We start from the raw sequence: 16,859 nt of genomic DNA, 5'->3' as shown, positions 1-16,859 counted from the left end.
TCAAACTTTAGGCCTCAATTACTATGGCAATTTTTGGAAAACTACTAATTTAGAAAATGCTCATATTCAACTCATTTCCAATCAACATAAAAGTCAAGGTAAAGTCATTCTTGAAAAAGTGTGATAAGATTAAGGCACATATCAAAACATAAATCATGATCAATTATATCACAGTATATATGTACGAGGGTCTTTCAATCAATATGATACGGAGGACATCATTTTAAATATTTTAGATTTAAAATAATTTATACAGATTTAATATTTTAGCAATTCAAATAGGAAATACTTATGCCATTCACTATTACATATAGATTCAACATAAAGAAAAGGCTGAGACAAAGGCTACCCCACAGGAAAATAGAATAACTCAAACTCTTACAATGTAAATTTCTGAGTTATAATTTCCTGTAAACTGTAAGCAACCTACCTCATTGGTCTTCAAGGCATGGCCCTCAGCTCATGTGCAATCAAATAACTACACCCCCTCGATCAGTCCAAAGTTCTCATACTATTTCCTCTCATCACTTATAAGATTGCTGTTTCTTCATCTGAGCAGCCTTGGTTCTAGTATCCTATCAGTCTCAACTACTTCTCCACACATCCGAAGGTACCATGCATTCTGACCTTAAGACATAAATTGCAGAAAAATTAGTGGGAAATGAACTTGCTAAGGGCTAATTTAAATTGAATTGCTTGTGCATACACATTTGAGATTAAAACTTTATCTACTACCTATTTTGATTAGATGCATAAAACCAAAGAAGGTTTGGTGGTCCAGAATAATGCTGATTATGACAAATTTTCTTGAAAATAATCGCAGAAATGACTACATAGTAATGACTAATGACTACATGGATTAAGGTGATACTTAATGGAAATTCTGAATATTGGAAATGGCACATTAAACACCTTTTTAGTTTTCACACAGCTCTATAAGTACCCAGAGGTGCAGCTAGGAATTAAGGCTAGGGAGGGTCTTAGGCGCAACTAATACTGGGGTGTCTGGGGATATGGAATACCCACCAGGGTAAGCCGGAGGTGCAGGGGCCCTCCACCAGAAAAAAATTAAAAATAAATGGTTCATTATGATGAGTTTTACAGCCTTCTGAGGGGTATTTTATTAATCCTTACACTATTCTATAAGTAATAGTAATCAAATTAAGTAAAATAGATTTTGTAAACTTAAAATTTTCCTGAGATCTGGAGAGGGTTTTATCCCCCAAAACGTCGCTGCACCACTGAATGTACTATCTATGTCCATCCACATCTACAGGTACTATCTACATCACTATCTATGTTGCCATGATTGATTTCAATTACTCAGCATCATTTTCAAGGACTTCCCAACCTTGCAAATGTAGGAGAGTAGTTGAAGTCGAACAGGGTACATACTTAGGAAGCCATGCAGGAAGTACAAAGTTGTTTCATTTACCCTGTTTGACTGGGTAGGTAATGCTTTTAGGGTTAACTGCATCTTGATGCTAAATGCTAGGATATGAGGTGAAATTGCAGCATTACAAATTGATTTATATATGATAATCAAATCGGCATAGGCATGAGCCCAGCAAAAGGAGGTGACAGGGAAAATTGAACCACATCCATCCTGCACTATAGTGCACCCACCATGCTCCCAATTAGCACATAGAGGCAGTGGGGGCTTTGCCTATAGGGTATGGAAATTCTTGGGGTGTTTTGTGCTCCCAAAGTTTCCAAAAATTCCTCATTTTAAAAGGTTCCTTCATCCTTGACAGGGATTACTGGATTTTTAACGCTAATTTCCTTTCCTAGAGCAGCCTTTAATGTAATCACGAAATTAACATTAAAAAAGCCTGGCAATCCTGACCAAGAACAAGCATTTTAAAACATGTATTCTTAAAGAAGAAATTTTAGCATCAAGATGCGGGTAACCAAAAAGCATCACCGAGACAAATATAGACCGCAAAAGTTTAAACAGCAACTGAATCACTTTAGTTATGAATTGACTTCCACAGGATGTTGAAAACTTGTACATCGATGGTAGACATATGAGGATCAAGGAGAGAGAGGAGAAAGATGTAGAAAGCAAAAGATCACAGGTAAATTACCACTTATCAAGGTGAGTTTATGTGTTTTTTGAGCTATTTTTTAGCAATCAATAGTAAAAACCGTAACATCACCATGAGCAAATCTATTAATGCCAATAATGAGCCATGGAAAAATATACTTATCTCATAACCACTTTTTTTCTGCGAATGCAATGAAAACTAAGTGAGTACATAATGGTAATGGTTCCCTCAAATTCTCCCTAGGTAATTTCCCTGTCTTTACAGACAAAATTTTTAGAAATTTCCACGATTTTCACCTAATGGTATTACAGTTGAGGACCTCAAATCCAGAAAGCTTGGGACCGAAGGGCTCCTGGATTTCTGGTTTTTCTGGATTTCTGGTCTTCATAGTATATTTAGTAAATTAATTAATTTATGCATGTGCTCAGGCTCTTGTACTTGATATTTGATATCCTTGTGTGTCCCTGACGAGGCTCTTAGCATATGTCCATAGTATGTGCTAAATTCCTACTCATCCCAGAACAAGGCTTGGCAGAACAAGGCCACAGTTTAGAGGTAGCAAAACTATTGCCAAGTATGACGTCCAATACAAATACCTTTAAACTATCATGTGGAAGCTTGGAAGGAAAGAAAGACAGGTGATTGGTAATCATGCCCTAAGGCTTGCAGACAAAATGAGAACTTTTTCATGTTTTCCATGAGTAGCCAAATATTTTCCAACATTATCCATGACCTGATCTCTGCATTTCTTCAGGGTTCCCTTCCACGTCAGCTTGTTTGTGGACAACAGTTTTGCTGGCTATCCTGCCACCGTCTTCAGGTCGAAGGTGTCGGCTGTCGGTTTCTGCCTCGCTTCTATCCCGTAGGCTGGATGGGAGCTGCACTGTGATTGGCTGTCGGACTGGGTGCTTCTCTCTGATTGGCTCTCTCTTTGATTACTCTTTTCCACGCGCTGTGAAGGAAGTACCCATCTTCTCTATTGAAATTCAATGGTGTTTTTTGAATTTCTATTGCTTCCCTGATTTGTCTTGGGAAGTATTGGCACTCCTTAACTAAAAGTTTCTTTTCCTCAAATTTGATGTCTTGGCCAGGTTCCGACCATGCATGTTCGGCGATGGCAGAGAGCTGGAATTGTTTGTTCTTGGTCGCCCTTTGATGATCTTTGATCCTCTCATGCATGGAGCGGCAAGTTTCCCCTACGTAGGATTTCCCGCAGGAGCAAGGCACCTTGTATACCTCCTCGTAAAGTTCTTGAGGAATGATGTCCTTGGGCCCGGGGAGGAAGTCTCTTATCTTGGTCACACAGTTATATCTGGTGACCATGTCATGCTTTTTTAATATTCTGGTGATCCTTTCTGACGTTCTAGCAATGAAAGGGATAGTGACGTACAGCTTCCTTGACGATTCTGCCTCTCCATCGTCATCACTCTTTTCTATGGTGGTTTTCCTTGCGTCGCTTTTCCTCTTCCTTTGTGGTCTCTTCCCTCTTCCTTCCAGCCTGCGGGATATAAGCGAGGCAGAAACCGACAGCTTCGACCTGAAGACGCTGGCAGGATAGCCAGCGAAACTGTTGTCCACAAACAAGCTGACGTGGAAGGGAACCCTGAAGAAATGCAGAGATCAAACCATCGCTGCGGAAACCTACGTTCTAACATTATCCATGACCATCAGAGCAGACATTTTGGGCAGACTTTATATGTTTCCCACAACACAACACTTACCTCAATAACCTCTTTATTTAACTGACTTCATTATTTTTGCCTCAGAAACTCTGTTAACGATATACATCTTAATTACTGTGCACTATGGTGCATTTTTTCCCCGATGTCATACATTATAATTTATTGTGGCTCATAGTCTAATACCCCGAAGATTTTTACATTGCAAAAATAATGACCAATAAGAATTTAAGGAAGAAAACAAGAAACCCTTGAGAAGCTATCTCCAATCCTATCACTGGAACACTAATTATCCTCCTATTTCCATGTGTCTTTTATTAGCACTATAAATATTTAAGCATAAAAATTCAAACACACCAGTAGCTAACTTGATTTTTCATAGGCAAACAACTAGAAAATAGGCAGAACCTTCACTACAATTCTGACAAGGAAAAATAGATCAAAACCAAGTTAGGCCCAATAGAAATGGACCTCCCGATTTCACTATAAAATTCCACACCATTTGAAAGCTCCTTCTGCATCAATGGCATTCAAAAAAGGAAGTGAAAAGTTTTCCTGTACTAAAATAATCACTATTTAGTGAATGCACATCTATCTGACTGTATGTACAGTCTAAAACCTCAATTTCTGAAGAAAAAACATTGTTATTAACACTAGTATCTTCTTTGAACAATATATTCCGCTCGATTATTTTTAACTACTGCATATTTTTTAATAGTCTCTTAACGTTTTTTCCTTGTCCAATATCTTTTTTTAATATCCTTGAACGAAATAAATTATTATATGCAATTACTATTAGGTAGTTTGATCTAAAAAGAAACTTGCCCTCATCAATTATAAATTATGAGTCTAAGCTCTGCGACCAGTCAACTAAAGAGGCTATTGAGATAAGGTTGGATGATAAAAATACCTATATGACACAGGATACATATGAAGAGTCAGCCATTGGCAGTGGCAGAATCTGATGGTAGGCTTATAAGGACTACATCCTCCACAATTTATTCCAATATATAGTGGAGTGGTTTATTTAAAAAATATTGAAGACCCATAGTAGATCTAATTATGTATCAAAGATAATGCAGGTATATCAATGAATATAAATATAAATTACTTTATCTTGTTATCCATCCTAACAATTACAGGACAGCACAGGAAGAGGAGGGGGGCAAAGTGAGGCTTGTGGAAATGAAGCTGATGATAATATGAATGCTGAGAAATTTGAATATTTGATTATAAATGATAAAGTACTGCCACTGAGGATTTCAGAGGATGAGGTATGATATGAGAGAGGAACAGATAAGTATTCATTAATCCTTTTGCCATGAAGGCCATTTACAGACATTGCAAATTTTTCATTCCTGTGCACGTCGCCATCTTATAACGGCATGATTTTTTTCTGGCCAAATTAATGCCATTTTAATGTGGTGCAGCCATGGTCATGAAGGTACAAAAGTCCCTGGTGTTATTATGGTCCCTTCTCCATATTTTTCCAACCCCTTGTTATCCTTCTGGTGGGGATAACCTAGACCCTTTTACACAGTACCTAAGAATTTCTTGTGGTCATCTCTTTGGCAATATACAGTCAATATAGAAAAAATAGTTTTGGAAAGAAAGTAAATATTGAGTCAGTTCTACCTCTCTTAAGTAAAATATTATTAACATGCACAAATTTGAGTTGGAGTATTAAAGAGCTCCCTTCAAATGCTTAATTTTTAACATTTTGGTAAGGCCAAATAAAAGCTTCCCAAACGCTTCATTGTTTGCCTGTAGCATTACGGTGGAGCAAAGAAATCGGTTGAGAGTGAATAAAATCGGATTTTTGGCCTGATTTATGGATTGGAATAATATTTGCCATTCTCCATTGAAGAGGAAAGACCCTAAGCATGAAGCAGTGATTTGCTAGGAGGCTCAGGGGTATCGCAAGGGAGGAGGAGCAGAATAAATCACTGCTACAAAGCCCGTTTTGGCATTAAACAGTGATACATATAGTATTCAAGGTTATATTTTCAAAGTTTAAAGTTACCTAAAGAATTTTATGATTTTGTGATGGGTAAGAATAATCAACAAATATTGAGTGTATGCAACCCGCATGCCACCCAAAATTTCTTTGTGGGGTGGTGGCACATGCTCACTATTGGTGAGATATCCTGGGAACCAATGGCAAAAATAAAAGACATTAGAGGTGAAACACTAGAAATGTCTAACGAGTCATTGTAAAAAAACAGAAAAGATAGAATAATCCGAGAATGACATCATCTTCAGCTAAGCCCGAAAAACACCCAAAAATATCAAAACTTTAAGTGCAATGCGGCACATTTTCCCGGTATCCGATTGCAAAAATAATTTTCACTATTTATTTTCTTACCAAATGGAACAAATCTGGGGGTGTCCCAAAAGAAATTTGAAAACTTTAAAATAAGGACAACCCTACCATGAAAATCAAAGTTGGTAAACAATGTTTCTTCTCTTTTAAACGACACAATAACACCAAAAACCAACAAAAAGAACTTCCTTCATTATCAACTTTACTAATATGATTTTGCAGCTCTATCTTCTTTTAATGAGGAGTATGACATTCCGTAGACTCTTTTGAATGGCGTGTAAACCCTGATCGTCACATATTCCACATGCTTAAGGATTGTATCAGCTGAGCATGAGCTGAAGTGTATGGTGTTTTTGGTGAATTTTCACTCCATTTTGAAATATTTTGAGGAGTAAATTTTGAAATATTCAATTTTATGGAATTGATTGTGAGAACTTGATGGGTTACTTGAGTGTCACAAATGTATTTCGTTTAATTTCCGAAGAGTCAGACCTCATAACGTCAGATAATAGTATGTAATTACAATGCTCAAGGATGAAATAATGGTTACAAACAACTCAGCAGCAGTAAAAGAATGTAGACGTAGACCGTCAAACCGGTTGGTTGCATTAGATGTGATCGCACATCTTGGTAACATATTCAGTTAAGAACGCTCATTGTGGCATTGGTTGAGATTGACAAAAAGTTTGAGTCACAAGTCTATTGCTGGCTATTATTCAGGCTTCATCATTTATCATCACTACATTAAGAAATATAAGGCGAGTGACCTTGTGAAGAGTATTGCACATGGTGATTTGCGGAAACAGTAATAAATGGCGATCTAGCATGTGATATACTGAGGAGTGATGAATCTCCAAGTTCATATGTTACCTAGTTTGGCAATTTACTTGCCTTACAGTCATTTCCCAACATGAGAGAAGAATCATCATCCTCAGTTTATACAAAAACCAAGTAGCTGTGATCAAATGTGGGCCCAACGGTGCATAAGCAAGAGCAAGAAAAGGGATGAGACAAGGGTGTGCACTTTCCCCCTCAATTGTTAATATTTACATAGAGAAAGCCATCAATTAAATCAAGGAGAAAGCTTCGGGTGTCAATAGTCATGGAGAAATAATTAGTATGCTGTGATTTGCTGACAACATAGCACTCAAAGCCGCATCAGAGACGGATTTGAAGAAGACTGACAAATACGGAAAGGACTATGGCCAGATATCAGCTGAAAATCTACAAAAAGAAGACTAAGATATTAGTTTGCAGCAAAAGGGAGGAGGTTAAGACAAAGATTAACCTAAGAGACCATAAACTTGAAGACTTGAAAGAGTTTTCTTGCCTGGGAAGCCGAATTACCAACGATGGACGAAGGAAGAAAGAAATAGTCAGTAGAATAGCACAGGCAAAGAGGGCTTTCTACAAAAAGAAGAATCTTCTTACAGATGAGAATACAAGCATAGAAGTAAGGAAATAATTTATCAGATGCAACATATGGAGTATGTTTCTCTTTGGAAGCAAGGCTTGGACATTGACAGCAGCAGAGAAGTAGAGAGTGGAAGCATTCGAAATGCGGTGCTACCGAAGAATGATGAAGGTAAAATGGATTGACCGATTAAGTGACGAGGAAGTGCTGAGAAGAGTGGGAGAAAAGAAAAGCCTCCTAAAAGCCTTAAGTAGAAAAAGGGACAACTTAGTTGGCCACATTTTCAGGCACGATGCCCTGATGAATACTATCGTTGAAGGACAAGTGGAAGGGAAAAAGGGCAAGGGATGGCCCGGAATGAGTTAAATAGGACAGGTTATCAAGGATGTAAAAGAGAAGAAATATGTTGCTATAAAAAGGTTAGTGGATGGGAGAGAGAAATGGAGAGCTGCATCAAACCAATTTTAGGACTGTTGACTAATGATGATGATACTTTACGAAATAAAATGAGGTAATTTTTGTCACGGAAATCCCTCATTATGTTAACCTACTCATTACTTCACTCAACATTATGGTATTTATGATTTTCGTAGCCTAATGTAGAATAATTAGTAGTTATTGAGATCACAGCATCAAAATTACTGGACAGCAAAGCAATTTTCACTTGAATTGCCTTTAAGACCTCCATGGTAGACCCTAAAATATTTTTGTTATAGTCATGTGTCAAACTTTGAACAAAATGAAATAACTATACATAGACTCAATTATCTATCATACCAACTAGTTTGTTGGATTATTTATCAATCAATTCCCTAGCCAAACACTCCCCAACTCCACCTATCCCACACACACCTAATCTCTTCTTTCTAATTTTCAAGAACTAATTCAAATAGCGAAATTTTCAAAGGAATGGGCGCAAAAGATGCAGAAAAAGAATCACACAGAAAGAAAAATAGAAATTGTTAAGAAAATGTTTTTAAATGGATTGTATACCATTTTTTATTCAATTGGACCTTCCTCACCATTGTGGTTGATAATTGATGGTCAATTGAGTCGGTGAGAAGTCAAGGGGTAAAAGTGATTTCTTTTTTCTAAACAGAGTTATAAACAGTTATTATGTAAAGAAAACAAAGGAGATCAATTATACATTTAGTAGGGATGGTCGGATCGGATACCTTGGATCCAAATATCCACGGATATTGCCCTTCATCAGATACATCGGATCCAAAGTCGTGGAAGACATCGGATTTGGATCCGAAATTTTAAATACATAATAGCTTCAGTGAATGCAACAAATAAGGGTGGAAAGAGTTCCAATTCTATACTCAAATGCACTGTTGCATGCGATTCTTGTCCTACTCATGACCTGTTTTGTTTGAAACCTCTCGCAGAGGTTACATAGCAGAATATCAGCCGTGGAAAATAAAAAAGGCAAAATACGACTGGCACATAGTGTGACTCTTCCCAAGAGATTGAACAATCATCAGGGGAATCTCAGCGTCAGGAATTTGAAAATGCATTTAGATCCGAAAATATCCAATCCGAAAGATCTGGCTCCAAAAATCAAGGATCCGATCCGATACCGGATCCGAAAAAAATCCTGGATCCGTCCATCCCTAATATTTAGTGGTGCACTTGATTTTCTGCTCAATGTCAGCATATAACAGAGACTCACTAGTATCCCTTGGCAACCAAATTTTTGTGTACTTAGTTTTTTCAAAAAATTAAGTTTACCCAACTCTGTTGAGAAAAAAAATCAATTGTACCCCTTGGCTTCTCATCCCCTCAATTCTAATCAGCATTTGATCTACATTATTTCAGCCAAGACAGCTGCTGATGGCTATGAATCACTCGGCAGTAAATGACATAGGTAGTAGATTTGAACTGTACCCTGGATATGCAGTAGATGGTGCACTGATTGATAACTACCACCATAGCTCACAATATACCAAATTCCCTTTTTCTTTACTAATCAGGACAATATTAAGGAGTCTCACATGATTTCTGACCTTGGGGAAAGAATTGAAATTGCTTTTGAAGGAGAAATTAAGGAGAAAATTATGAAAACATTGAAAATAGAAAATCAGAGCTCGAAAAACATTTCTTATGGCTGGTACAGACAAGAGGATATGAAACCCTTAAACCCCAACTTAAACGGTAAAAAAGAGTAAGTACATAAACATACATCCTGAGGCAGGTATTAACAAGGAATTACATGAGTGGATAACTAAAATCCACAATACTTGGACTACTTCTGGAAAAAATTTTAAGAATCTTTTGATAGGAAGTCATGTGCAGAAAAAATCAACGATGTAATTGAAGCAATCAGGCCACCATTCTCATACAGCCAAAAGTTTTTCTTCGATAAATTAAAAGGTATGCTAAAAGGTAACTGAAACCCATTTAATCAACAAAAAATAAACCAAAAACTTCACACCCACCACATTTTTTCAGGCGATTTGTATCCTACAGAGGAGGTAAGCATTAGCATATTATTCTGCTCAAAAGAAGATGGTTTATTCTCAGAGAACTGGATACTTTACACAAACCCTCCACTTGAAGGAACCAACACAATGGGTGAAATACTAGTTTCATTAGTTGGATTTGTCCCAATAAGAGCAGAAGAAAGAATAACAAATCCTACTGAGGTATGTATCTTCTTTTTACTACTCTGGTATTGTCAACAGTGCAAGAGAACTAAAGTCAGCATATACATACACATTATAGACACGCAATGCATAGTTCTTAGAAACAAATTTGAAACAGATGGGGTGACCTGATGGTTATTCTGTATTTCTAAATGAAAATGACATTTGAAGAGTTGTTGCATCTTCACATGAATTGTTCAATGAGTCATTCATAGCTCAAGGCAATGGGAATGAATCATTCCTGAAATGATGCCTTTGATTGAGACATTGCTTGCATACCATACGTTAATTGCATTAATTACATGAGGTGATTTTGGCAATTTTTGGACCCCCATTCCCATAAGTGAGATACTGTGAGATTTGGCTAGATCCCTCCTTCCTCTAATCTCACATGAGATTGTTCAAAATGGGTATATTGCCCCCCGTTGCCTGGAGTAAGTGTGACCCCCAGTCACACTCACCTCAGGCAATGGGATCACACTTGCCCCAGCAGGTAAGAATGAATGGTTACGACAGGGAAAGTGCGACCTCCATAAAAACTAAATATAATGACCCAAGTTCCAAAATTTAAAATAAAGCAAGGATAACTAGGTAATCAATGAAGAAGAAAAAACAATCCACAGCAGACTCCCAATTATCCGGGTGCAGCTTTAAGTGTTGCAGATTATCCGTACATGAGCTCCTACGATGTTTTCTGCGATCTTTGTAAAAAAATAAAATCTGATTCAAAAGCAGCAGGACATTTGCATTTTAATGCATGGCTACACCAGGCCCGTTATAACGTTAGAATTCCTGTCAAAAATGGAATTATTTAATTCACTTGCTGACAGGGAATGTTTCAAGTTTACTCAGATGTCTGATCTAGCATTGCAGACGACAATCAGTGGTGGGAAAAAAACTAGAGTAATTTTCGAAGATTCTTGAATTGTAAACGCATCGTATTTGATGAAAAATGTTATCTACGATCATCATATGTATATTTCATATTGCAAACGTGTAATTATTGCCCTGGACTAGCATACGGTCGAATACAGCTCAAGGGCACCAGAGATTTCATCGCACTTCGGCATGTTTATGCCATGACTAGACAAGGTCAATCTGGAAAGGAATAGTAGAAGTGAAGGCAGTGAGGGAAGTAGAAGTAGAGATAGCATGAGTCATAGCCAGGAACTTGCTTGCAAAGACAGTTTGCCATAAGCCCTGGTTTCCTATAGCCATATCCGGGCGATGGGGTGATCGCGCGCCAAATTCCATCACGGGAGTTCCGTGTTCCTGTTTTCCAAGCACCACAGTGTGTGACCGTGCTCAGAGATCATGGATCTGCGACCTGGGCAACTTGCGCGGGACACAGTGTGGTGCCTGACGGTGTAGTTTCCGACATCGCGCAGTGCTTTTGAAGCATTTGTGCAAACCACGTTTCTGAAGCCGTGATCTCGCAGCCACGGATGCCAAGTTTTCAGTAACCAGGTATTATACAGAGCAGTAAGAATATGAGTGCAATCACGTTATCACCGCTAAAAAGACATCAGTCCGGAAAATAAAGCTGCTTATGATTCCGGAAAGAAATCTAAAATAACATAAAATATAGGAAGATAATTACAGATTGATTGATTTACGTATATGATGAAAATTACAAGAAATTAAAGTGAAAGTTTAGATTATTCATGCCGCCTCTCCCCATGATTAGCTTGGATATTCGGTAGTATGCTGTACGTATATTAGTTACCTAACACCTTCGATGCATTGATTCTGAGGGAACTGCGGAGTAACCTCTCCTCACAACCAACTACAACTACAAGATGAGCTGAAGGGTATATTTTCTAAGCATGTGGAAAGATAATTTGAGGGAAAAGTATCACAAATGTAGTTGGCTCTGGTTCCATTACAACGTGCACGAATGTGTTACACGACCGCCACCTGCTTCAAGAACGGAAATATAGAAACGCTTAAGGGAGGTCGCATTTACCCCACCTTACCTTACTAAAGTTTAAAAAATTGAGGAGACACAAATTTGGTACATATTATGAATACATAAACAATCCACAAACTGGAGCCTGAAATAATCCAGTAAATAGGTACAGACAATGTATTCACTGACTAGCTAATCTATTGAACCCCTTGACAGTCATCTGTGGGTATACAGCTACCCACTTCAGAGCTGACCATAGACGGATCTAGGGGGGGCACGTGCCCCCCCATACCCTTAAAAAATATGCAAGATTTTTGATATGGTACCATTATAATTGTGCTCGTTTTGTATTATGAGGTATCCTTGTGCCCCCCCAGAACAAAATTCTGGATATGGCCTCCCTTGTGCCCCCCCAGAAAGAAATCCTGGATCCGCCCCTGGAACCGCCTAAGGACATGGGTGCACGAAAACTTATGGACCATATGCAAAAAAGTATTAATTGCATTGGGGATTACATGAAAGAATAGTAGGAATTGCAGGCTCTCTGGTTATGCTTAAATAATAGAAAATGAAAGTGTTTTTCTATTTGAAAATATTAGAGAAAAAGAGATTATTTTCTGAACATTCCTCATCAGTCACAGATATCCACTGGATGGGGGGGGTCATTGTTCACGTTCTGTCACCTGTGGGTAGACATGTAGGTAGGAAAAACGAATTTCATAGCTTCATAGAAATTATTTAACAATTGAACTGTTAAAAATGTTATTATTAGAAATCAATACACAGAATCTCTATATTTTGGCTTTATGCAGTGCAGCACACTCTGCAACTCTGTATCCCACACTGGTGACCTTCCATTGACTAAAACAATGTTGTTAATTTTAAACAAAACATTTCTCCGGCATGGTAAGAATTTCTAACCTGGCATGTAATTAGGTGTCTGTAATGTTCTTATATAATCTGTATAAAGTTTGGGTTGAGTGATCAGGAAAACAAGAAGTTATGCAAGGAAATAAGATCGGGTACTAATTAACATATAATTTTTCAGCATTAGTCAGCAAAAAATTTGACATTTAATTCCTATGTCAATGTAATGAGAAGAATTTAGGCAAGTATTATTAGCTCATGGGATATTTTCATTATTTTATCATTATTATAGTCCAGGCATGGCATGGTCGCATGTGTGTCTCATAACCGAGATCAAACTATGAATATAAAGAGAAAATCTAAGAGAGCATATATGCTCCACTAACCTGCTGAATGACTCAGGCAAATTTCTAGAATAGTCTGGAGGGTTGACACACACAATGCATAATAACTTTGACCCTTACTGGAAGGGGTGTGAGTTGCCGATAGCCAATGAGGAAGGCTAGAACGGGGCTAGAATACCTGGAGTCAAACAGCAGAACAAGGAGCCCCAGTGGAAAGATGTGCAGCTGAGGACCCTTGGGCCCGTGCTTGCATTGATCGGAGTTTTATCTCTCAGGCTTGCAGTAAAGACAACTGCTCTAAGTCCCTCTTTAGATTTTGATTTAACACTACCCCTCTACACATACTGCTAGCTGAAGCCATGGACTAGGTGGCTGATGCCACCGAGAGGGTGTAAATCAATGGTGATTTTTTTTACCAAGAATGCCCGTATGAATGCAGTTTTTTATGCACTTTTGTTATTCTTAAGATGAGCACATTAGCATTAATAAATTTATTCTCCATATTTACACTTTTTTTTAATCCTGTACTTTCCCAAAAAATACAAGAGCACTCACAAGACATATTCTCGTATTGGACACAGTGTGAGGAGTGTCTTTTATTGTAATTGATGTACCTGATGTTTAAAATTTACAAAATAAAATCGAAGATAATTTTGACAATGTCAACACATTATTTTAAAAATTTTTAACACTGAAAATGGCAGTATTTGCATCTTTTTTGGCCTTGATAAGAGGACTAAATTTCTTGTGTATTGTGTGCCAATCAGAGTTTTTATCAGAAATTCTCCCGATATATTCACCTATTAGAAATGATACTACATACATATAAAAATAATAGCCTCGGCAAATTTAGCTTTCTACTTGGGTACTAAGTAACAATCTTTTAATGGTCAAAACTTTGCCATTTTACTAGCTGGAAATAGAACTACGATGTGCAGAATTAATGACAAGGAGAAACTTCATGAGAGTGATTGAAACGGCCACTAATCCAAAGGCAGAACATGGCAATGGACCAAGTGGACCATCATTACTGCTGAGTAACCCCAAGAGTAATGTACAGCAAAGAGATGTATTTAAAGAGAAGGAGATATTCCGTTGGGCAAATCCACCTCAATATCACTACAACCCTTCTATCATAAAGAACTTAAAGTGTTTACATCAGGAAATCACAAAAAAATACAGCCAAGAGACAAGCTGGAACTTATCCATCAGTCACCTCCGAGAAGTAAGTGAGAATCAACAATTTTTTGAAAAAACACTGACTAAGGTTCTGCAAGTAGAACTTTTTGATGTCAAGGGATGTTGTCACTACTCATGAGTATCAAGTCAAGTTGTATGAACTACGGTAATCCGGAGCTGGCCTCGGTGGCGGCGGGGTAAAGTCCTCGCCAGCCAAACCGAATGTTGCGGGTTCGATTACCGCCTGGATAAGTTACCCTTATCCAGGGCATGGGTGTGTGTGATGTCCTTCATTGTTAATTATTCCCCATTGTAAAAGGCCGTAAATGTGCTGTTTATGGGGTAATGAAAATAAAATAAAATAAAAAAATAAATAAAATAATTTCTGGACAATGTACTCGGCAATATGATAAGGCATGCACCAATATATGTATTCTCATTTTCCCAATCCTCTAGGGCATTTACTCTTCTGAAAGCTTGGTCATATGTAAAAGGGAAAAGATTACAAGGAATGTTGATGGTAATTGTGTCAGCTTTAGGAGATGAATGAAAATTAACGTGCCTAGCTAAAAAAAAGCTACCATTAAAAAATTACTTCAATTAAGACGCTATTTGAAACACAAACAGATTTCAATAAGTATGTACTTAGTTCTGTTTATTCAAAATTTGAGCAGTGGGAGTGTAATATATAATCTGGATTACATATTCATGCGACATTAATCCTGTAAACATGTACATAAGTGCGAGAATTCAGGACAATTAAAACTGTTACTTCATGTGAGTTACAAGTAGCTTGGTCTCTCCCTAAGGTATGGAGGGAAAGGCAGATGCAGGATAATCCCCTTTAACCAAAGATGTAGCAGCCAAAGCCATGCCCAAATGGGGTGTCTGAGGATTCTAAACCCTCCACTAAAATTTTTATTTAATACACACACAGTAGTATAAGGAATCTCCCAAGTGCAAGGTGGCATAGGGAAAAGTACTGGTGGAATCTTCTTGAGTGTAACCTTGAAAAACATAGGGCAATAGAGGAAATCAAAAATTGTCCACAAGTGTATGAGGTGCAGGAAAATTTTTTGAATCATAGCACCTAAAGGCAGGAGAACAAAATGGGAAAAAACTACAATTTATGTATTTTACATTTGTTAACAGTCATCAAAAGGCTACTGCGTTAATTGTAAGAAAATATACTTCAACGGATCGGTTACTTCACAAGAGAAAGTAATTTGAAGTTTTGGAGGTAGATTTATTATCTAGCATGAGCTGCACAATTTATGCCTGTCTGCACCCTGAAATTTATAATAGATTTTAGCACTCTTGTTTATAACGCTATAACAATTAATTGCGACAAAGTTAATGTGATATTTTGCAGATTGACTTTTGGTTGGTTCTTTTCCTCGCTAATGTGTATAAGATGAGGGTATTACTCTGAAAGTGCTAATTAAATTAGATATACTTGCTCTCCCTGGAGAAGGCGTTTAGGAATTGTCGTTATTTCCCAGCAATACCGCTCCTAAATTCACTTGGTGTGATGTGAGGATTTTCGCAATGCTGATTACCTCGGAGGCTACATTTATTTAGATAAATTTACTCCTTTAAATGATTCGGCATTGAATTTTTCTTGAGTCACCTGCATAGATTATGTTGGTATAAAGTATATATTTAAAAAAAAATGAAAAATGTATGAGTATTGCGGACTCGATCCCTTGCAGGACTCTTTCGAAATTACTGCATATAGCATAAATCCACTCGGCCATGGAGCCATGCATTGGTGGGAGGTAAAGAGTGAGTCCAAACATTAACCCAAAAATAGGAAAAACCTCACCACTGAGACCGAAAGAAACACTCCGATGGCCCAACGTCTGCGGGGACGTGAATTACCTCAATGCATTCCATCTGCTAATCTTAATTTCGATTGGGCACTTGCTCCTGGAGTTTGACTCCAGATCCGGATGTGCAGTCATGTCCTTCCTCGTCGGCTCGCTGCGGACACAAAGGATGCAGGTTGCTTCATGTGCCAACCTTCCAAGTTTACATCGACTCAACCCCATCGATTAAGCGGGTCTTGTGTCTACATATTATTGGAAACTATAGAATTTCGGGTAATATGAAAAAGGACTTGACGGAGCAGTTTACCCGAATGAAATATTTTCCGTAATATTCGTGCATTGAGATTTTGGCAAAAACGAATAATGATATCTGCGGAAAACAAAAAATGAATTTTCTCCATTCAAAATTTTATAACCACAGCAGTGTTTAATAAGTTATTATCCGTTAAAGTGGATTTAAAAAAATGTTACTGCCAAACTATGTAACTGAAAAAAATACTCCGGAGAGGATCGAACAACCGGATTCGGATTGCTTCCGTGGTCATACTTCTCCTCTACCTCTAGTCCATCTCACTCGTTGGCTCTATAGGCGATTCATTACGAGCTTTGTCATGCAAGG

General features: G+C 37.7%; 1 protein-coding gene across 1 annotated transcript in view; it reads left to right on the top strand.

Moving 5' to 3' along the window:
- The window catches only part of LOC124160823 (MYCBP-associated protein-like), a 38,680-nt gene that overhangs the window by 17,015 nt on the left and 4,806 nt on the right, over positions 1-16,859 (top strand). The window contains exons 6-11 of the mRNA XM_046536911.1: positions 1,995-2,078; positions 4,870-5,001; positions 9,441-9,631; positions 9,749-9,840; positions 9,919-10,112; positions 14,146-14,457. Of these exons, the coding sequence (XP_046392867.1) occupies positions 1,995-2,078; positions 4,870-5,001; positions 9,441-9,631; positions 9,749-9,840; positions 9,919-10,112; positions 14,146-14,457 (1,005 nt within the window). The remainder of the gene's footprint in view (positions 1-1,994; positions 2,079-4,869; positions 5,002-9,440; positions 9,632-9,748; positions 9,841-9,918; positions 10,113-14,145; positions 14,458-16,859) is intronic.

The sequence above is a fragment of the Ischnura elegans genome, chromosome 6, assembly GCF_921293095.1.
Source record: "Ischnura elegans chromosome 6, ioIscEleg1.1, whole genome shotgun sequence".
NCBI lineage: Eukaryota > Metazoa > Arthropoda > Insecta > Odonata > Coenagrionidae > Ischnura > Ischnura elegans.
Note: the sequence above shows the minus strand (reverse complement) of the source record. Positions and strands in the feature narration are given on the sequence as shown.